At 41.4% G+C, this 27,516-nt stretch overlaps 1 protein-coding gene across 1 annotated transcript; it reads left to right on the top strand.

Annotated features, from left to right (window-relative positions):
• Nucleotides 1–205: 205 nt before the first annotated feature.
• LOC110532575 (C4b-binding protein alpha chain) lies at nt 206–18,790 on the top strand. The gene is made up of 16 exons (XM_090185819.1): nt 206–338; nt 2,370–2,455; nt 2,632–2,820; nt 3,042–3,141; nt 3,441–3,514; nt 3,617–3,799; nt 4,461–4,634; nt 7,282–7,470; nt 7,690–7,789; nt 8,028–8,101; nt 8,198–8,380; nt 9,040–9,213; nt 11,324–11,381; nt 16,023–16,213; nt 16,348–16,389; nt 17,123–18,790. The coding sequence occupies exons 2-16, from the start codon at nt 2,380–2,382 to the stop codon at nt 17,164–17,166; spliced, it is 1,851 nt and encodes a 616-aa protein (XP_090041945.1). The 5' UTR covers nt 206–338; nt 2,370–2,379; the 3' UTR covers nt 17,167–18,790.
• The last annotated feature ends 8,726 nt before the right edge of the window (nt 18,791–27,516 follow it).

Below are 27,516 nucleotides of genomic sequence, written 5' to 3'. Positions count from 1 at the left end.
GTCCCTGGTTCGAATCCAGGCTGCATCACATCCGGCCGTGATTAGGAGTCCCCTAGGACGGTGCACAATTGGCCCAGCGTCGTCCGGATTCTGCCATCGTTGTAAATAAGAATTTGTTCTTAACTGACTTGCCTAATTAAATAAAGGTTCCATTTAAAAAATATATATATAAAAAAATGAATTGCTTGCTTACTGTCTCTTTATTAAGGACACGGCCCCTTGCTCCTGACAGGGAGGAGCAATGCCCTTAAACACAGGTGTAACACAAACGTCATGTTGCTAGCCAGGCAGACATAGTTTCAAGGTGAAGAAAGCCTACAGACCATTTGAACAATAAGGTAAGATTTTTCCAAATAACGCTGATAATTATTGTAAATTATTCTAGAAAGTGCCATGTACGCAAACACGGTAGCTAGAGATTCAGCTACAATTTGCCCTGCTTTCTAGTTAGCTAGGTGGTCCTACCCCATTCATAGACGCGACCTACCTTTATTGCTTTTTGATTAAGGTATCTTCAAAAACAGTACAGTATGTGGTATCTTCTTCCCAGACGCTCGATGTGATCGTTTGCGGTACCGTTTTTAAAACATAAGGAACGTAGCTATCCAACGTGGGCATTTCATATGATTCTTTACATAAATCTACGAGAGTTTCTTTAGTATTATGTTACTTTTCTTATGGTATGTATTCATTTGTGAACGTCAATCACCCGTTTCGTACAATATGTTACTCATTTGCAGTGGTACAGTATTTTTTTTTGCGAAACATATGTTACAAATTCCCATTTGTTGTGGCTAACGTTAGTTAGGTGGTTACTGCTAGTGTTAGCTAGCTCTCGGGATTAGAGGAAGGGTTATCCAAAATACTAAGTAGTTGCGAAGCTGCGGGTGTTGTCCATGATGAGATTCGAACACCCAACACGCTTGCCTTAAGTAACCTTCTATCATATGTAACCATACCAATCGTAACATATTTATTATTTCTAGCTGTCATGAAAGATAGTTCAGACTGGTCTCAGACTAGACGTAACATAGTTTAATCAAGGACACTCACATGAGTATTGTAACGACCCTGGGTTTATAAGAGCGGAAATCGACTCTGCCTCATATAAACCAGGGTCATTACAATATTAATTTGAGTGTCCTTGATTATACTATGTTACGTCTAGTCTGAGACCAGTCTGAACTATATTTCATGACAGCTAGAAATAATAAAACGGTTCAATTACTACACACCTTTTAATAGGGTCAGAGTTCCCACACGAACATATCTCCATTTTACAGCATGTGTTTACAAAAAAAGGCTAATTAGCGTTCTAGCATTCTCTTAATGTCTGTGTTGTAACTGGAAAAAATGCTGTCGGCTGCAAATGTGATAAAGCCAGTTAACTAAGTGTATATTTTGCATTTGTAATATGAAAGTAAAGGACTTTATGTTTTTAGAACCGTAACGTTATCGCAGTTTAGAATCGATTCACATTTTGTAGTATTTGGATGTTTTGGAAATAACATGCAAAGTCCTTGACAAGTTCACAATTTTACAACTGTTAGATGGTTCCTTACCCTATGGACCAGGAGAAACTGTAATTCGTGGTACAATTGTTTTTAAACCACCATTGCAAACGTTAGCAACTGCTAGCTAAAATCAATAGAAGTGATCATGAGAAACATGTCAATTACCTAAAATCAACTCTCTATTTGGTTTGATGGACCTTTTTTAAGGTGATTTGGCCATAACACAACATGCTCACATGCCCCCCATCACTTCCATTGATTTTTATCTAGGGTTGGCTGAAGTTAGCTGAAGTTTGTAATGGCTGTATAAAGAACTAAACCATGGGTTAGTTTCTCCTGGCCCATAGACTACTTTCAGAGTGAGGAGTCATCTAACATCAAGCTTTAAAATAGCGAACTACTCCTTTAAGCAGTAAAGGCTTTAAGGAATAACTGTAGGCTCCTTATGAGTACATTATTGGGCTAGCTAGGTCCCAGAGTCCAGTAACGTTCGTTAACATTTGGCAAACCTTATTGTGAGTGATATGTGTATTTCCTTGCCAGCAGTGTGATTAAGGCAAGTGGATATTTACCTAGCCGATCAAACGCAACAATTTAAAATGGAGTTGAGTGGCGACAAATGTGGGTGGACTGAAACTCCGACGTCACATATAATAATGTGTGCTATTATTTGGGTGCTGAAATCTCGTTTTTGATAACTTAAATTTGTGACGCCAGAGCTCGTATCGGCACGCTAGTCGCTAGTGGATAGTCGGCTAGTGGATATTGTGAGAAGTTGATACGCTTAGGTAGGCATCTGGCAAAACGAACAGTACAGAACAAGCAAACCAGGAAATTGTGTGCTGCTTGTTACAGAAAAGACGTCATGCAGCCCTCTAACGTCTGTTGGTCCTTGACGATATGGATGGTCCAGCTGGCCTTGACTGTTCTCACTGTTCAAGGTGGGGTCATATCTGTATAGAATCAGAATCCTATTTCTTTGTATCTCTCTCTTTCTACAGATGGTAGTTTGTCGCTTACACTACTACAGTTTGTGGGTTGAATTGAAAGTGTTGTCTCCTGTATTTGTTCACCTTGGTCATTAACATGAACTCAATTTTGTCTCCACCTCTTTCAGCTAAAAACTGTACCAAACCCATAGGAGGACCAAACATGGTTTTGTCAGATGCCTTCATCACGCAAGAGACATTTGTAGATGGCGCAAATGTCACTTTTAAGTGTGCAATTGGATATGCCAGTACAGGACGGTCTCCGCCAGTCACCTGTACTGCTGGCGTGTGGAGTGAAGTGAAACTGAAATGCGAAAGTAATATAATCGTCTATTTATTTTTGTTCTGGAAAGTTGTGCCATATTCTTGTAAATATTTCCAGTTTTTACTTACCCACTCAACTTGATATATTCATTGCCCATCCTTAAATCTAATTGAAATACTAGCCTGGAATTCTAACCCGTTTTGTGCTAAAATTCAACTCTTTCTCACTCCGTCATTTTGAAAGTCTGACTGATTTTCTCTATGGTTGTTTCAGGGAAGTCGTGTGGCAGCCCAGGAGAAGTGATGAACGGCCAGTTTAATCTCTCTGAGGGGATCTTGTTTGGAGACCAGGTAGTTGCTACCTGTAACACTGGGTCAGTGCTTTCTTCAGTCTTAGATGTTATTCAATGTTTTATTTTATTTTTTTAGAATTAACATGTCAACATTTTCACAAAGCTGTCCATTTGTTGGCCTAATTTAGTGATTTTTCCAAATAGGCCTTAATCAAACTTCCCCTCCCTAAAAGCTAAACAAAAAGTCTTTCAATTTCAGGCGTATTATCTGTCATTACTATTTTGATCAGGGCTGTGAACAGTCTCTGTTGTAACCCTTACTATCCTGAAAGCAAAGTTGTAAAAAGTGTCTTGTATTGTCTAATCTTTCTATATTTCAGCTATGTGCTTGTGGGCAGCGGTGTAAGGACCTGTATGGATGGAGGCTGGGATGGCAGAGTTCCTGTATGTGAAGGTTGGTAATCTGAAGGAGCGTGTCAAGTGAAAATAACATTAACAGTTCTGTGCATGTGCCTGAGTCATCTCTTCATAACTGCTGTTGTGCTCTAATCTGCAGTGGTGAAGTGTGGAAAGCCCCCAAACATTGTCAACGGTGGGCCTGTTGTCCCACCTGATGATACGTATGACTATGGAAGTGTAGTGCAATATGACTGTGAGAAGGATTACACTCTGGTTGGAACTAAATACATAACCTGCAGTGAGAATAGAGAATTCCAGCCAGCTCCACCGGAGTGTAAAAGTATGTTGAAAGCTTTCCTTTTCCCCTGTTTTTATAAGTATGATTGTTAATAAAACAATAATGAACTGCTTACACCAGGGGTGTCAAACTCACCCTCCATGGAGGGTCTACTGGTTTTCCTTTTAATTAAGATGAGCAGATGAGGGGGAGTTCCTTACTAACTAGTGACCTTAATTCATCAATCAAGTACAAGGGAGGAGAACCCGCAGACATTCAGCCTCCCATGGAATGAGTTTGACACAAGTTGCTTAAACTGATAAAATCTATTTGGGCTTCCACTTTTTTCCTCCACCACACAGTCATGATCAAGTTCCAGATGACCTCCTCTGAAAGATAAATGTGTAAATATCACAGTATCTAGCTTAATAAAATCAAACATTATCACAGATGTGCATGAGACAGGCAAGCAGTCTAAAGCATGTTTAATGTGTAGGCCTAATCTAATAACCATGATGCAACATTGAGCTCAGAGGAAGTAGGTTTCAATAGAATCTACCCTATTTATTTGATAGATAATGATTAGTTGCATTATTCATAAATGGGGGATTATAACAACATTGTTTATTGCTTCAAGTAGTCTAAAACCAATAAATAATATACTTTTGTCATGTTGGTCACATCAAAACAGCAGCTAATGACACATGTTTGTTTACGTCTGCAGTGGTGTCATGTCCTCCTCCTGTTGTTGAGAATGGTGTTCGGATTGACGGCCGTCCCCCCTATACGTACATGTCTTTTGTGACGTATAGGTGTAATGCTGGATATGAGATGGAGGGACAAGACAGTCTGACCTGTGAAATAGAAGGCTGGTCAGCTCCTTACCCAACATGCAAAGGTAAGACTGATTTCACTGTTTGTTATTTAACACACTTTAGCCTAATATTTTAGCTCAGATATTTTGCATCATTTGGTGTTTATGACGGGAATACCAATGTGTCAGCAAACTGTCTTTTTTTAATGGAATTGACCTCTACTCATATAAACACATTGAGGTGTTTTTGATAAGAAAAGATGGTACATGTGTTAGTGTTCATGGTAGTTGTTGTTTTTCTCCATATGCATGCCTGTGCATAGCAACCTCTGGTATTTATCTTCCCTTTTTACACTTTATTTGTGATGGACTAGCTATTGGGTCCAACACCATTCTACTCCTTGGACCACACTGGCTCATTAAAGCATTTAAGAGATCATAACAGGAAAGTGTTATGACAGACCGGACAATAATAGTTAGTGGCCTAATTACAGTTGAAGTCGGAAGTTTACAAACACTTAGGTTGGAGTCATTAAAACGCGTTTTCAACCACTCCACAAATTTCTTGTTAACAAACTATAGTTTTGGCCAGTCGGTCAGGACATCTACTTTGTGCATGGCACAATTCTTCCAACAATTGTTTACAGACAGATTATTTCACTTATAATTCACTCTATCACAATTCCAGTGGGTCAGAACTTTACATGCACTAAGTTGCTGTGCCTTTAAACAGCTTGGAAAATTCCAGAAAATTGTGTCGTGGCTTTAGAAGCTTTTGATAGACTAATTGACATCATTTGAGTCAGTTGGAGGTGTACCTGTGGCTGTATTTCAAGGCCTACCTTCAAACTCAGTGCCTCTTTGCGTGACATAATGGGAAAATCAAAAGAAATCAGCCACGACCTCAGGAAGAAAAAAAAATGTAGACCACAAGTCCGGTTCATCCTTGGGAGCAATTTCCAAACGCCTGAAGGTACCACATTCATCTGTACAAACAAGAGTACGCAAGTATAAACACCATGGGACCACGCAGCCCTCATACCGCTCAGGAAGGAGACGCCTTCTGTCTCATATAGATGATTGTACTTTGGTGCAAAAAGTGCAAATCAATCCCAGAACAACAGCAAAGGACCTTGTGAAGATGCCAGAGGAAACGAGTACAAAAGTATCTATATCCACATTAAAAAGAGTCCTATACTGACATAACCTAAAAGTCTGCTTTGCAAGGCAGAAGCCACTGCTCCAAAACCACCATTAAAAAAAGGGGACATGGGGACAAAGATTGTACTTTTTGGAGAAATGGTCTGATGAAACAAAAAATAGAACTGTTTGGCCATAATGACCATCGTTATGTTTGGAGGAAAAAGGGGGAGGCTTGCAAGCCAAAACACCATCCCAACCGTGAAGAACGGGGGTGGCAGCATCATGTTGTGGGGGTGCTTGCTGCAGGAGGGACTGGTGAACTTCACAAAATAGATGGCACCACGAGGAGGAAAATGATGTGGATATATTGAAGCAACATCTCAAGACATCAGTCAGGAAGTTAAAGCTTGGTCGCAAATGGGTCTTCAATGGACAATAACCCCAAGCATACTTCCAAAGTTGTGGCAAAATGGCTTAAGGACAACAAAGTCAAGGTATTACAGTGGCCATCACAAAGCCCTGACCTCAATCCCATAGAACATTTCTGGGCAGAACTGAAAAAGCGTGTGCGAGCAAAGAGGCCTACAAACCTGACTCAGTTACAACAGTTCTGTCAGGAGGATTGGGCCAATATTCACCCATTTTATTGTGGGAAGCTTGTGGAAGGCTAACCGAAACGTTTGACCCAAGTTAAACAATTTAAAGGCAATGCTACCAAATACTAATTGAGTGTATATAAACTTTTGACCCACTGGGAATGTGATGAAAGAAATAATAGCTGAAATACACAATTAACTCTCCTATTATCCTGATACTTCACATTCTTAAAATAAAGTGGTGATCCTATCACGGAATCCAATCCGGCTGCACGCGTGCGTGCGCCATCATGCATAAATGCATTTTGCGCCCCCCCCCCCACACACATCAATCGTGATCATGATGCGCAGGTTAAAATATATCAAAACAAACTCTGAACCAATTATATTCATTTGGGGACAGGTCAAAAAACATTAAATATTTATGGCAATTTAGATGGCTAGCTTGCACTTGCTAGCAAATTTGTCCTATTTAGCTAGCTAATTTGTCCTGGGATATAAACATTTAGTTGTTATTTTACCTGAAATGCACAAGGTCCTCTACTCCGCCAATTAATCTACACATAACGATCAACCGACTCGTTTCTAGTCATTTCTCCTCCTTCCAGGCTTTTTCTTCCCTTGACTTTATATTGTGATTGGCATCTTTAATAAATTCGGTTCATTACCGCCACTGACCTCGTTCGTCTTTCAGTCACCCACGTGGGTATAACCAATGAGATGGCACGTGCCATCTGCTTCTATAAACCAATGCGGAAATGGAAGATGCAGGATTTGCAGAGCGATCTGCGTCACAAATAGAACGGACTTCTGTTTTAGGCCTTGGCAATGCAGATGCTCGTTGGCGCGCGCATAATTATTGAATAATATAGATTTCAACATTTATTTTGCAGCGCATGTGACAAGCGGTGTAGTCAGCCTGTAAGACTGTCTCCTGTATTTGTTCACCTTGGTCATTAACATGAACTAAATTTTGTCTCCACCTCTTTCAGCTAAAAACTGTTCCAAACCCATAGGAGGACCAAACATGGTTTTGTCAGATGCCTTCATCACGCAAGAGACATTTGTAGATGGCGCAAATGTCACTTTTCAGTGTGCAATTGGATATGCCAGTACAGGACGGTCTCCGCCAGTCACCTGTACTGCTGGCGTGTGGAGTGAAGTGAAACTGAAATGCGAAAGTAATATAATCGTCTATTTATTTTTGTTCTGGAAAGTTGTGCCATATTCTTGTAAATATTTCCAGTTTTTACTTACCCACTCAACTTGATATATTCATTGCCCATTTTTAAATCTAATTGAAATACTAGCCTGGAATTCTAACCTGTTTTGTGCTAACATTCAACTCTTTCTCACTGTCATTTTGAAAGTCTGACTGGTTTTCTCTATGGTTGTTTCAGGGAAGTCGTGTGGCAGCCCAGGAGAAGTGATGAACGGCCAGTTTAATCTCTCTGAGGGGATCTTGTTTGGAGACCAGGTAGTTGCTACCTGTAACACTGGGTCAGTGCTTTCTTCAGTCTTAGATGTTATTCAATGTTTTATTTTATTTTTTTAGAATTAACATGTCAACATTTTCACAAAGCTGTCCATTTTTTGGCCTAATTTAGTGATTTTTCCAAATAGGCCTTAATCAAACTTTGAAGCTGTGAGCTGTGAACAGTCTCTGTTGTAACCCTTACTATCCTGAAAGCAAAGTTGTAAAAAGTGTCTCGTATTGTCTAATCTTTCTATATTTCAGCTATGTGCTTGTGGGCAGCGGTGTAAGGACCTGTATGGATGGAGGCTGGGATGGCAGAGTTCCTGTATGTGAAGGTTGGTAATCTGAAGGAGCGTGTCAAGTGAAAATAACAGTTCTGTGCATGTGCCTGAGTCATCTCTTCATAACTGCTGTTGTGCTCTAATCTGCAGTGGTGAAGTGTGGAAAGCCCCCAAACATTGTCAACGGTGGGCCTGTTGTCCCACCTGATGATACGTATGACTATGGAAGTGTAGTGCAATATGACTGTGAGAAGGATTACACTCTGGTTGGAACTAAATACATAACCTGCAGTGAGAATGGAGAATTCCAGCCAGCTCCACCGGAGTGTAAAAGTATGTTGAAAGCTTTCCTTTTCCCCTGTTTTTATAAGTATGATTGTTAATAAAACAATAATGAACTGCTTACACCAGGGGTGTCAAACTCACTCCATGGAGGGCCTACTGGTTTTCCTTTTAATTAAGATGAGCAGATGAGGGGGAGTTCCTTACTAACTAGTGACCTTAATTCATCAATCAAGTACAAGGGAGGAGAACCCGCAGACATTCAGCCTCCCATGGAATGAGTTTGACACAAGTTGCTTACACTGATAAAATCTATTTGGGCTTCCACTTTTTTCCTCCACCACACAGTCATGATCAAGTTCCAGATGACCTCCTCTGAAAGACAAATGTGTAAATATCACAGAATCTAGCTTAATAAAATCAAACATTATCACAGATGTGCATGAGACAGGCAAGCAGTCTAAAGCATGTTTAATGTGTAGGCCTAATCTAATAACCATGATGCAACATTAAGCTCAGAGGAAGTAGGTTTCAATAGAATCTACCCTATTTATTTGATAGATAATGATTAGTTGCATTATTCATAAATGGGTGATTATAACAACATTGTTTATTGCTTCAAGTAGTCTAAAACCAATAAATAATATACTTTTGTCATGTTGGTCACCTCAAAACAGCAGCTAATGACACATGTTTGTTTACGTCTGCAGTGGTGTCATGTCCTCCTCCTGTTGTTGAGAATGGTGTTCGGATTGACGGCCGTCCCCCCTATACGTACATGTCTTTTGTGACGTATAGGTGTAATGCTGGATATGAGATGGAGGGACAAGCCAGTCTGACCTGTGAAATAGAAGGCTGGTCAGCTCCTTACCCAACATGCAAAGGTAAGACTGATTTCACTGTTTGTTATTTAACACTTTAGCCTAATATTTTAGCTCAGATATTTTGCATCATTTGGTGTTTATGACGGGAATACCAATGTGTCAGCAAACTGTCTTTTTTTTTATGGAATTGACCTCTACTCATAAACACGTTGAGGTGTTTTTGATAAGAAAAGATGGTACATGTGTTAGTGTTCATGGTAGTTGTTTTCTCCATATGCATGCCTGTGCATAGCAACCTCTGGTATTTATCTTCCCTTTTTACACTTTATTTGTGATGGACTAGCTATTGGGTCCAACACCATTCTACTCCTTGGACCACACTGGCTCATTAAAGCATTTAAGAGATCATAACAGGAACGTGTTATGACAGACCGGACAATAATAGTTAGTGGCCTAATTACAGTTGAAGTCGGAAGTTTACATACACTTAGGTTGGAGTCATTAAAACGCGTTTTCAACCACTCCACAAATTTCTTGTTAGCAAACTATAGTTTTGGCCAGTCGGTCAGGACATCTACTTTGTGCATGGCACAATTCTTCCAACAATTGTTTACAGACAGATTATTTCACTTATAATTCACTCTATCACAATTCCAGTGGGTCAGAACTTTACATACGCTAAGTTTACTCTGCCATGTCAATTGGAGGTGTACCTGTGGCTGTATTTCAAGGCCTACCTTCAAACTCAGTGCCTCTTTGCGTGACATGGGAAAATTAAAAGAAATCAGCCACAACCTCAGAAAAAAAAAAAAATGTAGACCACAAGTCTGGTTCATCCATGGGAGCAATTTCCAAACACCACGTTCATCTGTACAAACAATAGTATGCAAGTATAAACACCATAGCCATGCAGCCGTCATACCACTCAGGAAGGAGACGCCTTCTGTCTCATATAGATTGTACTTTGGTGCGATGTGCAAATCAATCGCAGAACAACAGCAAAGGATCTTGTGAAGATGCCGGAGGAAACGAGTACAAAAGTATCTATATCCACATTAAAACGAGTCCTATACTGACATAACCTAAAAGTCCGCTTTGCAAGGAAGAAGCCACTGCTCCAAACCCGCCATTAAAAAAAGGGGACATGGGGACAAAGATTGTATTTTTGGAGAAATGTCCTCTGGTCTTATGAAACAAAAATATAACTGTTTGGCCATAATGACTATCGTTATGGAGGATAAAGCGGAAGCTTGCAAGCCAAAGAACACCATCCCAACCGTGAAGCACGGGGGTGGCAGCATCATGTTGTGGGGGTGCGTGCTGAAGGAGGGACTGGTGAACTTCACAAAATAGATGACATCACGAGGAGGAAAATGATGTGGATATATTGAAGCAACATCTCAAGACATCAGTCAGGAAGTTAAAGCTTGGTCGCAAATGGGTCTTCAATGGACAATAACCCCAAGCATACTTCCAAAGTTGTGGCAAAATGGCTTAAGGGCAACAAAGTCAAGGTATTACAGTGGCCATCACAAAGCCCTGACCTCAATCCCATAGAACATTTCTGGGCAGAACTGAAAAAGCGTGTGCGAGCAAAGAGGCCTACAAACCTGACTCAGTTACAACAGTTCTGTCAGGAGGATTGGGCCAATATTCACCCATTTTATTGTGGGAAGCTTGTGGAAGGCTAACCGAAACGTTTGACCCAAGTTAAACAATTTAAAGGCAATGCTACCAAATACTAATTGAGTGTATATAAACTTTTGACCCACTGGGAATGTGATGAAAGAAATAATAGCTGAAATACATAATTCACTCTCCTATTATCCTGACACTTCACATTCTTAAAATAAAGTGGTGATCCTAACTGACTTATCACGGAATCCAATCCGGCTGCACGCGTACGCCATCGTGCATAAATGCATTTTGTCTTCTATTTTAGGCCTTGGCAACGCAGATGCTCATTAGCGTGTGCATAATAATTTAATAATATAGATTTCTAACTTTATTTTGCAGAACACACGACACAAGCGGTGGTCAGCCTGTATGACAGGGAATTTTTACTCTGATTTTAAATGTCAGAAATGAACATGAAAACCTGCGTTTAAATGTATTTGGCTAAGGTGTATGTTAACTTCTGACTTCAACTGTATATGTAATTTCTTTATAGCCCTTTTGACTACAACAAACCCCACTACTGCGGCTACTAAGATGTCCACAGTAAGAGTGTTTTGATAATGCTTGGCACAATCCTAATCTGTTTGTTTTTTATATATATAAAAATCACTCACTTTGTTTATTTGGTACCACCCAGTCACGAAAAAGGATTGTTCCTATAGATAGTGAGTCACGTGGCTTGCTATATAAAGCAGGCATCGAGGCATTCGGTTACTGTTCGATTGAACATTTAGAATGGGTAAAACGAGTGACCAATGCGACTGAGCGTGGTATGATCGTCAGTGCCAGGTGTGCCGGATCCAGTATCTAAGAAACGGTAGCCGGGCTTCTCCCGCACTAGGCTTTTCACGCACAACAGTGTCTAGGATTTATCAAGAATGGTGCTACGTGCAAAAAAACATCCAGTCAGCGGCAGTCATGTGGGCGAAAACAGCTTGCTGATGAGGGAGGTTGAAGGAGAATGGCAAGAATCATGTAAGCTAACAGGCAGGCAACAAGCAAATAATGGCAGTACAACAGTGGTATGTAGAACGGCATCTCGGACAGACACAACTCATCGGTCACGGATGGGCTATTGCAGCAGGCGACCACACCAGGTCCAACTCTTATCAGCTAAAAACAAGAGGAGGCACGTGATCACCAACACTGGATAATTGAGGAGTGGAAAAACATTGCCTGGAACATGAGTTTGTTCAGTTTACTTGAGTTGCCTGTGCAGTCCGCAGACCTCAACCCATTAGAGCAGCTTTGGGATTAAATGAAACCGGCAGCATGAATGTGCCGCCGCCCAGTCTGCAGAAACTGCGTGATGCTGTCGCTTCGTCATGGACCAACATCCCTGTGGAATGTTTCCGACACTTTGTATAATGTCCCGAATAATTCAGGCTATTCTGGAGTCAAAGGGGGGTCTGACCTGGTACTAATGGGTGTACCTAATAAACTGATATTTCCATGACTGACCAGGTGAATCCAGGTGGAAGCTATGATCCCTTATTGATTTCACCTGTTAAATCCACTTCAGTGTATATGAATGGGAGGAGAACGTTTAAAGGATTTTTAAGCATTGAGACAGATTCTGTATGTGTGCCATTCAGATGGTGAATGGGCAAGACAAAATATTTGTGCCTTTTGAATGGGGTATGGTAGTAGGTGCCAGGCGCATCGTTTTGAGTGTGTCAAGAACTGCAACACTACTGTGTTTTCACACTCAACAGTTTTATTTTATTTTACCTTTATTTAACTAGGCAAGTCAGTTAAGAACAAATTCTTATTTTCAATGACGGCCTAGGAACAGTGGGTTTCCCGTGTGTAATGGTCCACCACCCAATGGACAACCGGCCAACTTGACAACTGTGGGAAGCATTGGAGTCAATATGGACCAGCTATGGACCAGCATCCCTGTGGAACGCTTTCAACATGTTGTAGAACCTATGCTGATGGTTAAAGGGGGTGCGACTCAATGTTTTGTACACTCGGTGTACTGTATATAGCCGAGCAATGGCTTTGCTTCTGACCCCTCATGTTCTTCTCCATAGCATTACCTAGCCTACCCGGAGAAGTCAAGTAGGAAAGCTGCCGTTACCGTTAATATTACTCGCCAATGTGCAATCATTGGACAATAAATTAGATGAGGTACGATTACGAATATCCTACCAACGGGACATAAACTGTAATATCCTATGTTTCACTAAATCGTGGCTGAATGACGACATGGATATTCAGCTAGCAGGATATACGCTGCATCGGCAGGATAGAACCACACACTCCGGTAAGACGAGGGGTGGTGGTCTGTGCATATTTGTAAACAACAGCTGGCCACACTACTTGCCTAGAGTTCTCAGCTATACTTTTCGTGGCTGTTTATTTACCACCACAAACAGATGCTGGCACTAAGACCACACTCAGTCAGCTGTATAAGGAAATAAGCAAACAGGAAACCACTCACCCAGAGGCGGCGCTCCTAGTGGCCGGAGACTTTAATGCAGGGGAACTTAAATCAGTTCTACCAAATCTCTATCAATTTTTTAATGTGCAACCAGAGGGAAAAAAAATCTAGATCACCTGTACTCCACACACAGAGACGCGTACAAAGCTCTCCCTTGCCCTCCATTTGGTAAATCCGACCACAACTCTATCCTCCTGATTCCTGCTTACAAGCAAAAATTAAAGCAGGAAGCACCAGTGACTCGTTATGTAAAAAAAGTGGTCAGATGAAGCAGATGCTAAACTACAGGACTGTTTTGCTATCACAGACTGGAACATGTTCCGGGATTCTTCAGATGACATTGAGGAATACACCACATCAGTCACTGGCTTTATCAATAAGTGCATCGAGGACGTCGTCCCCACAGTGACTGTACGTACATACCCCAACCAGAAGCCATGGATTACAGGCAACATTCACACTGAGCTAAAGGGTAGAGCTGCTGCTTTTAAGGTGCGGGACTCTAACCCGGAAGCTTACAAGGAATACCGCTATGCCCTGCGACGAACCATCAAAAAGGCAAAGCGTCAATACAGGGCTAAGATTGAATCATACTACACCGTCTCCGACACTCGTCGGATGTGGCAGGGCTTGCAAACTATTACAGGCTACGAAGGGAAGTACAGCCGTAAGCTGCCCAGTGATGCAAGCCTACCAGACGAGCTAAATCACTTCTATGCTCGCTTTGAGGCAAGCAACACTGAGGCATGCATGAGAGCATCAGCTGTTCCGGACGACTGTGTGATCACGCTCTCTGTAACCGACGTGAGTATAACCTACACAAGGCTGCGGGGCCAGACGGATTACCAGGATGTGTGCTCCGGGCATGTGCTGACCAACTGGCAGGTGTCTTCACTGACATTTTCAACATGTCCCTGATTGCGTCTGTAATACCAACATGTTCCAAGCAGACCACCATAGTGCCTTTGCCCAAGAACACTAAGGCAACCTGCCAAAATGACTACAGACCCGTAGCACTCACGTCCAAAGTGCTTTGAAAGGCTGGTAATAGCTCACATCAACACCATTATCCCAGAAACCCTAGACACTCCAATTTGCATACCGCCCAAACAGATCCACAGATGATGCAATCTCTATTGCACTCCACACTGCCCTTTCCCACCTGGACAAAAGGAACACTTATGTGAGAATGCTGTTCATTGACTACAGCTCAGCCTTCAACACCATAGTATTCTCAAAGCTCATCACTAAGCTAAGGAACCTGGGACTTAAACACCTCCCTCTGCAACTGGATCCTGGACTTCCTGACGGGCCGCCCCCAGGTGGTGAGGGTAGGTAGCAACACATCTGCCATGCTGATCCTCAACACTGGAGCACCCCAGAGGTGCGTGCTCAGGCTCCCTGTTTACCCACGACTGCATGGCCAGGCACGACTCCAACACCATCATTAAGTTTGCAGATGACCCTGTGGGTAAACAGGGAGCCTGAGCACGCACCTCTGGGGTGCTCCAGTGTGGAATTTGCCAATCTTGGTGTTCTCTGGCAATTGCCAAAAGTCCTTCACGTTGTTGGGCTGTAAGCACAACCCCCACCTGTGGACGTCGGGCCCTCATACCACCCTCATGGAGTCTGTTTATGACCGTTTGAGCAGACACTTGCACATTTGTGGCCTGCTGGAGGTCATTTTGCAGGGCTCTGGCAGTCCTCCTCCTTGCACAAAGAAGTGGTCTGTGGTCCCCACCTGCAGAACCACTCCTTTATTGGGGGTGTCTTGCTAATTGCCTATAATTTCCACCTGTTGTCTATTCCATTTGCACAACAGCATGTGAAATTTATTGTCAATCAGTGTTGCTTCCTAAGTGGACAGTTTGATTTCACAGAAGTGTGATTGACTTGGAGTTACATTGTGTTGTTTAAGTGTTCCCTTTATTTTTTTGAGCAGTGTATATGCATAGTCACATTAACCATACCTACATGTACATACTACCTCAATAAGCCTGACTAACAGGTGTCTGTATATAGCTTTGCTACTGTTATTTTCACATTTATTTTTACTGTTTTATTTCATTACTTACCCACACACCCACACACTTTTTTTCGCACTATTGGTTAGAACCTGTAAGTAAGCATTTCACTGTAAGGTCTACACCTGTTGTATTCGGCGCACATGACAAATAAACTTTGATTTGATCAGAGTGCCTTTTGTACAGCTGAATAACCTTCACATATTTGTTTTAGTGTTGACAGAGAGAAGATATTATGCCAACACTTTGTCACCGAACACATTAACTCATTGTATTAGCCTAACCTTTGATCCTTTGTGGTAATAGTCTGAGGCTTTTGAATGACCTTAACACCAAGTTAATGTCAGTCTCTGGCTGAGGTGAAGAATCGTCATTGGTTCTGTGTGGTATACACAGCCTAGTATGCTCACTAAATTCCCCTAGTTATTTGTCTAAACTTCCATTGACACTTGAATTATACATTCAAATGTAATCTGGACGGCATCCAGTGGTAGTTTATGGTGTCTTTTCTCCATCAGACTCTCCTTCACCTGAAACAAAGGATTGATTGTGATCTGAATATATGTAACAATGTACCTGTCAAGTGGTCATGGAGAAAATCTTAACCCATATCAAATGCATGAAGTTATCCTCACTCTGTCCTCACAAACGGCTGAATCCTACCTTGAGCTGTGTGAGCTCATGGCCTCTAACACGGAAATAATGTGTTGAATGTGTTGAAGTGTAACACTAGTTTCTTCACCGGCATGCCAAGCCACTAACACCACCTCATTCTTTCACTACATTATTTCATTTGTTTTATCCAACATCCGTATTCTGTATTTAGTAATTGTTAAATCTGTGTGTTCTCTCTCTCTTTTTTATGTAACCGATCGTGTACCTGACGCCACTCATACAACCCCAGACACCAACAGTAAGCGATCACCCAGTTGCTTTTCATCTTTTTGTTGTAGCTATATGATTTTCTCTTTGATTTCAAGTCGTATTTTGGTGATTTCAGCTTCACTGCAAATTCATGTCACCTTCCTTCTGTTTGTTTATTTACAGACAATGCTGGGAAAATAGTAGGCAGTTTTGGAGGTGTACTTGGTAAGTTTCAGCAGATTCTTTTAATTTTTTTATGACGAGCAATGTGGATAACAATATCAGTCAAGGAAGAGACTATAGTCTATTACAGTCCAACATCAGAGGTCCCAGACGTGCTTAATGGGATTGAGATCCTGGCTCTTTGCTGGCTGTGGCAGAACACTGACATTCCTGGATTGCAGGAAATCACGCACAGAACGAGCAATATAGCTGGTGGTTACTGGCCCAACGCTCTTAACTGTTAGGTTACTTGCCGGCGAAGTCGCTCAGGTGGTGGGCATTGGGCAAAGCTGGTGGTTTTGTGAGGGCTTGGCTACCTGGTCATCTAGAAATAGTCATGATTACTAGAGTTTTTGTGTTACAGCTCTCGGTGGCTACTCAGGAAATGTGGCCACTAAAAACTCAGACAGCGTTTATGAGCATACATTTTGATTTAATTTGAGACAATAAGGAAAGATGGGTGATTGAGAATTAATTAGAATAATGCAAAATGTTTATTTGGAATGGTGAGAAATGATGACTTTTTGAACGTTGAACTGAAACATAATGATCTCAAACTTGGCTTCAAGCTGACATGTTGTGGCAGCTGTTCAGTGATGATATGTGTCAAAGTCCAACAGATTTATCCAGTTTGTGCTCCACAGGTCCACCATGTTGGTTTTGTAAAAAAAAAAATGCTGGGCAGATGGTTATTATCAGTGTATAAAGAAATGTATTTTTGCGGTGTCTTTTTCAGTGCCAAGTCTTCTACTTTACCTCAGTCTCCTCCTGCTTCATTGAGAAGGAAGGAGTCACAGAAAAATGGCTGCTGTGAATCTACCACCCTCCCAAACACCGGGAATGGTCCATATACTTTAAAAGGATATGGATATCACATGATGATTAGAAACCTCCCGATGAAGAATCTATTGGTTCACTTCCATTTGGAAGCTTGTGCTTAAGGAGTGGCCTAACTTGATTACTTGTATGTTTCCAGTGTACTTCACAAATCACTCCTAGTCTGATCCTGATATAACTCATTGCAACATTCTCATGTTAAAATTCACCCATATGTAGGGTCGCTGCTTTTCTGGGTGAACTTGCCTCACAAAGCCAATTTTGCCACCTCTGGGGGGGGGGGGGGGGAATTGAAGGAAATCATATCTGTTAAGATAAACAAAACATTTGTAATTTAGTTGATGCTCTTATCCAGAGCAACTTACAGTAGTGAGTGCATACATTTCCATACAAGACCCACAAGGTCTTTATATGTAAGTCACACCATCAAAGGCCACCACTGGTTTGATAGACCAGGTTGCAGATGTGTTGAACCTATCCTATAGCTCATGAACATCTGGTTCAATGAGAATCAATGGGCTTTCACCAAGTTTCGCTCTAGTCATTGATGAGTCTTAATTCTGTTATTGTGACGTGAATCTGAAAAGCTTGGATTTATTAGGATAACTCTTGGCACACCGGAGACAATGAATGCTAAAGGAATTGATGCTTTATACTTATTTTGTAAAGTGCTAGTTCTTTGAGGGATCAAGGACTCTTGCTCATGATCCAGCTTTGGAGTCTTTTATTTGCACTATTATTTTGCAGTTCTACTGTAGATAAGCCAATGAAATATTTTGTAAATTAATGTAAATAAGTTTTAATGAAACTGTTGCAAGAGTCTCTTCCAACAGGACCACTGGATCATGGTGTTCTATAGGAAAGAAACCTGTAGCTCTCTGTAATATCAGGCTCAGCTTAGTGCATTTTGAATGTTCAACGTGCTCTGGATTCTTCACTATGCCTTGTCAAGGGAAAATACCAAACATTCTGCAGTTGTAGCCTTTATTTCTTTTATATTATCTTGACAGACATTTCCCACTGCCCTTTTTATTCCATTGCTCTTTTACAGGCTTTCCTAATGAAAGTAACAGATTTAATATGTTGTGTGAGAACTAATAGCACTTGTTTTCATAACACTAGGGGTTGCTTCATATATGAAAGCAGGTTCTTATTTAGTAGGGCAAGTTTAGAATGTTGCAAATAAAAGTATAATAAATATTGGAGTTCAGTGTCTATTGTATAGTCCATTTGAATTAGCTTTGTTCTGATCAATGTACCTTACTAAGTAAGCAGATCGGTGTTAAACATAACCAAACAAGACAATTTTCATCCTTTTTCCATAAATGTCATCTTTCATTTGATCTTTGAAACCTCCATATCCAACAGAGGAGCACAGAATTCACAAAATGAAGTATGTGTGAAGTATTCTGTGGATCTCACCTCTGTCCCTATATGCTGTACTTTTCTGGAACCTGTTCAATTATCAGTGTGGAACCACTTTAAACTAGTATGTTGTGGGCAGCCGGTTATGAAACACATGTTTGTTGCACTTGTTTGATTAAAATAAATGTAATGTACCAATCAATTAAACCTCCATCTTTCTCCACGGGTTAATATTGATACTATAGACTTAGGCATCGCATCTTAGTATCTAAATGTACATTTGTAATTTAGCAGTGTTCTCATCCAGATCGACTTATCACACTATTCAATCCGTAGCGCTGAAAATCCGCTTAATAGGGCAATTGACAATTAAAGGCAATGTTCCAGCGGTTGTGGAGACCGCATTCACGCAAACACTGCATATGTCAGCTCAATCGCAAATTACCTTTACATATTAACACGGTTCTTCTGCGATATGGATTGAATCCAGCCCTTAGTGAGCTAGAGGGGACAACAACTTCTCAGTCATAAGGGCCAAGAGATCAAAGGTGGCTCAAGGTTTAGGTATAGCACCATGGTCTTGTAGTGCATGCACGCTTTGACTGAAAGCCAGTGGAGGAACTGTGCGAAGGAGCAGGGTGACATGGGAGAACTTTGGAAGGTTGAACACCAGGTGGGCTCCATCTTGAAGTAGTCAACATCTGTGTATCTGTCCGATTATGGCGTTCTGGATAAATTGCAGGGGATATCTCTCCCATTATGGCATCTGTGAGAGCATAGGCAGCGCCACTGAGACCATCTCCATTTTGAAGTAGTCAGTTTTCTTCTACATCTATGAATTGGTAAACTAACTTAAAGGGTGCATACTGCCACCTGAAGTGTGTTGTTTGAGCAGGTACAAAGCCAAGGTTTGTGATTTACTGCCACCTGCAGTTGTGGAATGTTCACACACAAGTATAATTATTTTGATGATCCATAGAGATTGATAGATGCCTCTAGTGGCCAAAAGGCAGTTTTAGCATGGGCAGTGCTATTGAGTGCTTCCCCTATTTGTATGTAGTCACCTGGGTGGTACTTCCAACTTTATTGGCTGTTCCATCCCACTAATCCTGTTGTAGTCATGCCCAACCGGGTCATCAGGAGGGATTAGCTAATCATGACAAATTGACTACTTTGAAATGAAGACTGCCTGAATGGTTCTTCCCGTGTGCTTACAGACACCATAATGGGAACTATATAGGGATGCTTTCTCTAGCATTCTCTATGGGCTGATCCCTCCCGGTGACCTGGATGGAATTTTGTGATCCTTCCTTAACCCATAGGAAGTCCTTCCCAGTTGACTAGTTCAAAATGGTGAAAGTCCTCAATAACACTGCCCATGCAAATGTAACAGTATAGCTTCCGTCCCTCTCCTCGCCCGTACCTGGGCTCGAACCAGGGACCCTCTGCACACATCGACAACAGCCACCCTCAAAGCATTGTTACCCATCGCTCCACAAAAGCCATGGCCCTTGCAGAGCAAGGGGAACAACTACTTCAAGGTTCCAGAGCGAGTTATGTCACCAATTGAAACGCTATTAGCGCGCACCCCGCAAACTAGCTAGCCATTTCACATCGGTTACACAAAATCTGGCTTTTGGGCAATAGAGTTCTCTATCTGTCTCTATGCATAATAAATCAAATCAAATTTTATTTGTCACATACACATGGTTAGCAGATGTTAATGCGAGTGTAGCGAAATGCTTGTGCTTCTAGTTCCGACAATGCAGTAATAACCAACTAGTAATCTAGCTAACAATTCCAAAACTACTACCTTATAGACACAAGTGTAAGGGGATAAAGAATATGTACATAAAGATATATGAATGAATGATGGTACAGTATGCTGTGTTTGGGTCTTGGCAGTCCTTGGTTCTTTAACTGATATTTACACATCTCAGTTATCTTGCCAAACCTGGAACTGCTTTGGGAATAATGTTTTATTATTTAGCTGAAGGGAAGGAAACATGGTCATACATCATGGAAATACAGTATATGCGACGAGACATTTTTTGCTTGCAACATATAGGCAGTAGAGTACAGTAGGCTAGTAGAGGTTTCACAAGGATAAACACTTCCAAAGTAAGGCCGGGATTCAATCTCATCGGCTGTTGCAGGAATTAAATTCCTCTGTTTTAATAACCAATTAAAATTAATCACTCTGTCAATTCATAAGGGATTGTAAGACCCTTATTGGTATAAAATGGACAGAGACCAGCCTTTGAAATCAACCAGCTGCGTTTATTCTCGAGAGTACTGCTCATTACACATTTTACCACAGGTTATAAACTGAAAATGACATCAGCGTTTTCTAAATGTTCCGTCTCTTCTTGACACTGGTAGAAAGGCTCTAGTTCTCATGCCTTCCCACTTCGCCTAGAGCCAAGGTCAGCCTGTGTAGATAAGCATTCTAGCCAGTCTGGCGATATAGTTCATTAATTTCTACCAAGGAACAGACAGTCATTGTTCTAATTCTTAATTATATTTACACATATTATATTCAGTACTAGGATTAAAAAGAAAATTCATACATATACAGTAACATAATAGTATTCTGATTAGTCAGTCCTGATTGAAATGTATACATAATTAGTCATCATTGATAAAAATTCCCTTAACATCGACCCTTTTCAGTTATGCACCCTAACTGCAAAACCATGGCTATGCAATGTAACCTCGGTCACAGAGATCGCATTACAAACGCTGCAGATGACCACTCAATCGGAATTTACCTTTAAAGGGATAATCCACTTCAGAAATTACATTTATATAACTCTGGTCAATGCGGCGATAGTATATGTTATGGGTGGGTAAAATAACAGTGTTCCCCATGATTTAAACCAATCAAAACTTGTGTACTATCCAGTAGTGATGGGTCATTCATGAACAAATAGCTCTTTTTGAACAGATCTTTTTGTTGAAGGTCGGGAACAGAATCACATTGGTGAAAGAGCCTTTCATTTAGTTCCCTGATTTGCATACTGCTACCACTGCAGTTTGAGCTGAAAACAACGTTGTTCTGCAGAAAAGTTACAAAATAATTATCTAAAGAAGGTGAATCCTCACTGCAGAAACAATACATTGTGGGGGGAGCGCCTCAATCTGGTACAATTTGGCAAGGTAATGTATTTGAACTCGCATTTCACGATCTGACATTGGAGATTAGCTTTTTTTTTTTCATGGTTCTAGGTAAATTCGGAAGCATTTTGAACGACAAATCGTTTGGGAGACAAATGATCCGGCTCTTTTGTGTGAACAGAGCCAAATGAGCCAGCTCACAGAAAGATTCGGAATGCCCATCACTACTATCCAGGTACCATCTCTGCTAATCACGTCTGCCAATCAAGTTCTCCGTATCTAGGTACTAAACACCACTGGTGTTTACTATTACTCCCAAATTAGAATGCAGCAACTGTAACGTATCTAGCTTGCTAGGTAGCTAGTTACTATACAACAAGAATACAATATTTTGTATCAATTCTGCCAGAAGATTGCCCAAATGTGCCGAATTGGTCAATTGATATATACTTGAAAATGTAACTATAGAGAACAAACAAAAATGCTATGGTAATAAAAAATGTACGTTTACACACCCCCAGGAAAGTCATAAATGATGGATCATTAGCTTATACACCAACTTTCACACATCTAGATGGCCGGGAGGGGGGTGTGTGGAGCCAGAGACAGCCGTGGGGTCAAACTGTAGACCCCAGTTCCTACATTTGAACATAAAAATGGATTTGATCAAACAAAACTATGCTACATTTTATCTCTGGGACCCTCAGGATGACAAATCAGAGGAAGATTACTGAATGTACACTACCGTTCAAAAGTTTGGGGTTACTTAGAAATGTCCTTGTTTTTGAAAGAAAAGCACATTTTTTTTGTCCATTAAAATAACATCAAATTGATCAGAAATACAGTGTATACATTGTTAATGTTGTAAATGACTATTGTAGCTGGAAACGGCAGCTTTTTTTAATGGAATGTTTACATAGGCGTACAGAAGCCCATTATCAGCAACTATCACTCCTGTGTTCCAATGGCACGTTGTATTAGCTAATCCAAGTTGATCATTTTAAAAAGGCTAATTGATCATTACAAAACCATTTTGCAATTATGTTAGCACAGCTGAAAATGGTTGTGCTGATTAAAGAAGCAAATAAACTGTCCTTCTTTAGTCTAGTTGAGTATCTGTAGCATCAGCATTTGTGGGTTCGATTACAGGCTCAAAATGGCCAGAAACAACGACCTTTGTTCTGAAACTGGTCAGTATATTCTTGTTCTGAGAAATGAAGGCTATTCCATGCTAGAAATTTCCAAGAAACTGAAGATCTCGTTCAACGCTGTGTACTACTCCTTTCACAGAACAGCGCAAACTGGCTCTAACCAGAATAGAAAGAGGAGTGGGAGGCCCCGGTGCACAACTGAGCAAGAGGATAAGTACATTAGAGTGTCTAGTTTGAGAAAGAGACACCTCACAAGTCCTCAACTGGCAGCTTCAGTAAATAGTACCCGCAAAACACCAGTCTCAAAGTCAACAGTGAAGAGGCGACACAGGTATGCTGGCCTTCCAGGCAGAGTTGCAAAGAAAAAGCCATCTCTCAGACTGGCAAAAGAACACAGACACTGGACAGAGGAACTCTGCCTAGAAGGCCAGCATCCCGGAGTCACCTCTCACTGTTGACGTTGAGACTGGTGTTTTGCGGGAACTATTTATTTGTTTATTTATTATTATTTAAAAAAATACCCCACCTTTTTCTCCCCAATTTCATGGTATCCAATTGTTAGTAGTTACTGTCTTGTCTCATCGCTACAACTTCCGTACGGGCTCGGGAGAGACGAAGGTCGAGAGCCATGCGTCCTCCGAAACACAACCCAACCAAGCCACACTGCTTCTTAACACAGCGCGCATCCAACCCGGAAGCCAGCCGCACCAATGTGTCGGAGGAAACACTGTGCACCTGGCGACCTGGTCAGCGCGCACTGCGCCTTGCCCGCCACAGGAGTCGCTAGAGCGCGATGAGACAAGGATATCCCTATTGGCCAAACCCTCCCTAACCCGGACGCGGGTTAGTGCGTCGCCCCATGGACCTCCCGGTCGCGGGTACTATTTAATGAAGCTGCCAGTTGAAGACTTGTGAGACATCTCGAAGACTAAATTCAATGTAGATTTAGTTTAACAGGTGACAAAGAGATTACTTTACAATTGTAACATGCAGTGGGGAGAATTCTATTGTCCCTGTTAGTAGCCCAGGCTTTTGCCATAGACGGTAGAGATCTCGTCTCTGGACCACACAAGGCAATTGTCTCTCTCTATATCGGTCAGTTACATTGGTGACCAGGGTGGGTGGGATCCTTTCGATATGCCTATGGGGCCTGGTCACACAAATGCTCCTAGAAAGAAGGGGGAATACTGAAGCATGCATTGATGACAGTTCTACAGTCTCCATCAGAGGCCCAGGCTTTTGGCATAGATTTAAAGCTCTTATTTCTGGACTGCAACATTGTAAGATTGTGCTCTTCACGGCAGTTGATATACACTGAGTGTACAAAACATTATGAACACCTGCTCTTTCCATTACATAGACTGACCAGGTTAATCCAGGTGAAATCTATAATCTCTTATTGATGTCACTTGTTAAATCCATTACAATCAGTGTAGATGAAGGGGAGAAGAGAGGTTAAAGAAGGAATTTTTTGCCAATTGAGACGTGCCATTCAGAGGGTGAATGGGCAAGACAAAAGATGTGCCTTTGAACGGGGTGTAATAGTAGGTGCCAGGCGCACTGGTTTTGTAAAGAACTGCAACACTGATGCTGTTCTGAGGACGGTGTAGGCACCGTCAACTTCTAGAAGTTTAGTAGGAATGTTAATCATTTAACCACGTAAATATACTCAGTCACTGGACATCTAGCATTTGAAACTAACATTCATTTACCCAGCTGCTTTTTCTATAATCCTATAGGCTCGTTATCATATATTCCAATGCATTCAACATTATGCAAGCCCACCAAACTGGTTATCTTATTGTAGAGCCCATTGTACAACTGTTTTTAGAGAAGATTGTATTGAATGCCATATGTTTTGGCTAAAATGCATATGCAGCTGTTGTTTTTAAACCTCTTCTATCATACATGACAAACAGATCTTTCTTTCTTTAAAAAAAAAAAAAAGCACCTTTATTTAACTAGGCAAGTCAGTTAAGAACAGATTCTTACTTACAATGACGGCCTACCCCGGCCAAACACAGACGATGCAGGACTTTCCCCACATTTTGTTTCGTTACAGCCTTATTAAAAAAAGGATTAAGTAAAAAAAAATAAAAATCCTTGTCAGTCAACACACAATACCCCATAATGACAAAGCGAAAACAGGTTTTTAAAATGTTTGCAAATGTATAAAAAAAAACATACCTTATTTACATAAGTATTCAGACCCTTTGCTATGAGACTCGAAACTGAGCTCAGGCCATCCTGTTTCCATTGATCATCCTTGAGATGTTTCTATAACTTGATTGGAGTCCACCTGTGGTAAATTCAATTGATTTGACATGATTTGGAAAGCCACACACCTGTTTATATAAGATCGCACAGTTGACAGTGCATGTCAGAGCAAAAATCAAGCCATGCGGTTGTAGGAATTTTCCATAGAGCTCTGAGACAGGATTGTGTCGAGGCACAGATCTGTGGAAGTGTACCAAAACATTTCTGTGTCATTGAAGGTCCCCAAGAACAGTGTCCTCCATAATTATTAAATGGAAGAAGTTTGGAACCACCTAGAGCTGTCCGCCTGGCCAACTCAGCAATCGGGGGAGAAGGGCCTTGGTCAGCAAAGTGACTAAGAACCCAATGGTCACTCTGACAGAGCGTTGTTGTTAACCCTAACCCAGCACTCCACCAATCAGACCTTTATGGTAGCGTGGTCAGACGGAAGCCACTCCTCAGTAAAAGGCACATGACCGCCTGCTTGGAGTTTGCCAAAAGGAACCTAAATGATGTTTTGCCAAGCGTCACATCTGGAGGAAACCTAGCACCATCCCTACGGTGAAGTATCGTGCTGGCAGCATCATGCTGCGGGGATGTTTTTCAGGGAAAAAGATGAACGGCGCAAAGTACAGGGCGATCCTTGATGAAAACCTGCTCCAGTGTGCTCAGGACCTCAGACTGTGGCGAAGGTTCACCTTCCAACAGGACAATGACCCTAAGCACACAGCCAAGACAACGCAGGAGTGGCTTTGGGACAAATCTGTTTGTCCTTGAGTGGCCCAGCCAGACCTTGATCGAACATCTCTGTAGAGACCTGAAAATAGCTGTGCAGCGACACTCCCCATCCTGACAGAGCTTGAGAGGATCTGAAGAGAAGAATGGGAGAAACTCCTCAAATACAGGTGTGCCAAGCTTGTAGCCTTATACCCAAGAAGACTCGAGGCTGTAATCGCTGCCAAACGTGCTTCAACAAAGTACTTAGTAAAGGGTCTGAATTTAAAAAAGAATATTTAACTAGGCAAGTCAGTTAAGAACAAATTCATATTTACAATGACAGCCTAGGAACAGTGGGTTAAGTGCCTTGTTCAGGGGCAGAACGACAGATTTTTACCTTGTGAGCTCAGGGATTCGATCTAGCAACCTTCCGGCTACCTGCCTCGAATACTTATGTAAATGTGATATTTCTGCAAAAAAAAATCTAAAAACCTGTTTTTGCTTTATAATTATGGAGTATTGTGTGTAGCTTGATGAGAAAAAATGATTTAATCAATTTTTAGAATAAAACTAACGTAACAAAATGTGGATAGTTAAGGGATCTGAATACTTTTCGAATGCACTGTATATATTAAAAAAGTATTTGATAAAAAATGTTAGCCCATGCAAACGCATTGAATAACAGATTCACTACATGGAACAAGAGTCCCCCCCAAAAAAAATTTGGGGGGGGAAAAGAAGTTTGTTCTGAAGTTATCTTATCTGAGAGAACAGTAGATGCAGTGGTTGGTGCATGCCGACTGACCCGTATGGTGGATGGAGTGAGGAAACCCACTCCATTCATTATTTTGTTATTTGAAGAAGTCTCTCCCTTCGTACATATATTTGGGTTATGTGAGGTTATGTTGAGACATCAGTAAATGTTACTCGCCAACAGGATCCTGACATGTTGCATGTTAAAGGTGGACTTTGTATCATTTATTGCATTAGTTATAAACCGCACAGCGCAAATAAAGAAATCTTAGAAAAAAGGCATCGTTGTAAGCGCGGCTGAAAGTTTTTTGGGACTCGGATTTAACAGCAGAGGCATTACAAGGAATCCTGTCGATGGAAATGTTCCATCCGCAAAGGCCCTTGAGCCTGTGTAGGGATGTGATTTGGATTATCACTGAAGGAGTAGGGTGGGGCCTTTTGGGATTAATTTTATTTTTGTATCGTATAAAATGGTGGTATTCCCCACCCCGTTTCCCGCAATGGATATTCAACTTTTTTTGTTCAATAGCTGTACAGTAGGTGGCAGCAATACACCAATAGGTGCAGTCTGCCATAAAACCTTAAAGAAGAAGGAGCCACCGGTCGGAAATGGCGGCGAGTAGTGCAGATGTAATTTGGAAAAAGTTGGTGAAGTAACAGCTGTGTTGAAATGCCAACAATATGGGTGTCAGTTCTGATGGTATGGAGCGGGAGGATGAGGGTCAAGGACCGGAGGGGTTGGAATGGGCTCCCGAGTGGTGCAGCAGTCAAAGACACTGTATCTCAGTGCAAGAGGCGTCACTACAGTCCCTGGTTCGAATCCAGGTTGTATCACTGCTGGGGTAGGCTGTCCTTGTAATTAAGAATTTGTTCTTAACTGACTTGCCTAGTTATATAAAAAAATATATATTAAGACCGGTAGAAGAGAGATCAT

This window comes from Oncorhynchus mykiss, chromosome 9 (genome assembly GCF_057628025.1).
Source record: "Oncorhynchus mykiss isolate SJ-2025 chromosome 9, ASM5762802v1, whole genome shotgun sequence".
NCBI lineage: Eukaryota > Metazoa > Chordata > Actinopteri > Salmoniformes > Salmonidae > Oncorhynchus > Oncorhynchus mykiss.
The sequence above is the reverse complement of the archived record's forward strand: the minus strand, read 5'-3'. Positions and strand labels throughout refer to the sequence as shown.

What these genes read in the sequence shown, in the direction of transcription:
- LOC110532575 (XM_090185819.1), top strand. Translation starts at nt 2,380, where the DNA reads ATGCAGCCCTCTAACGTCTGTTGGTCCTTGACGATATGGATGGTCCAG. An exon ending in TCCTTACCCAACATGCAAAG is followed by an intron (nt 4,635 to 7,281) that starts GTAAGACTGATT and finishes CACCTCTTTCAG; the next exon opens with CTAAAAACTGTTCCAAACCC. An exon ending in AGCTCCACCGGAGTGTAAAA is followed by an intron (nt 8,381 to 9,039) that starts GTATGTTGAAAG and finishes TTACGTCTGCAG; the next exon opens with TGGTGTCATGTCCTCCTCCT.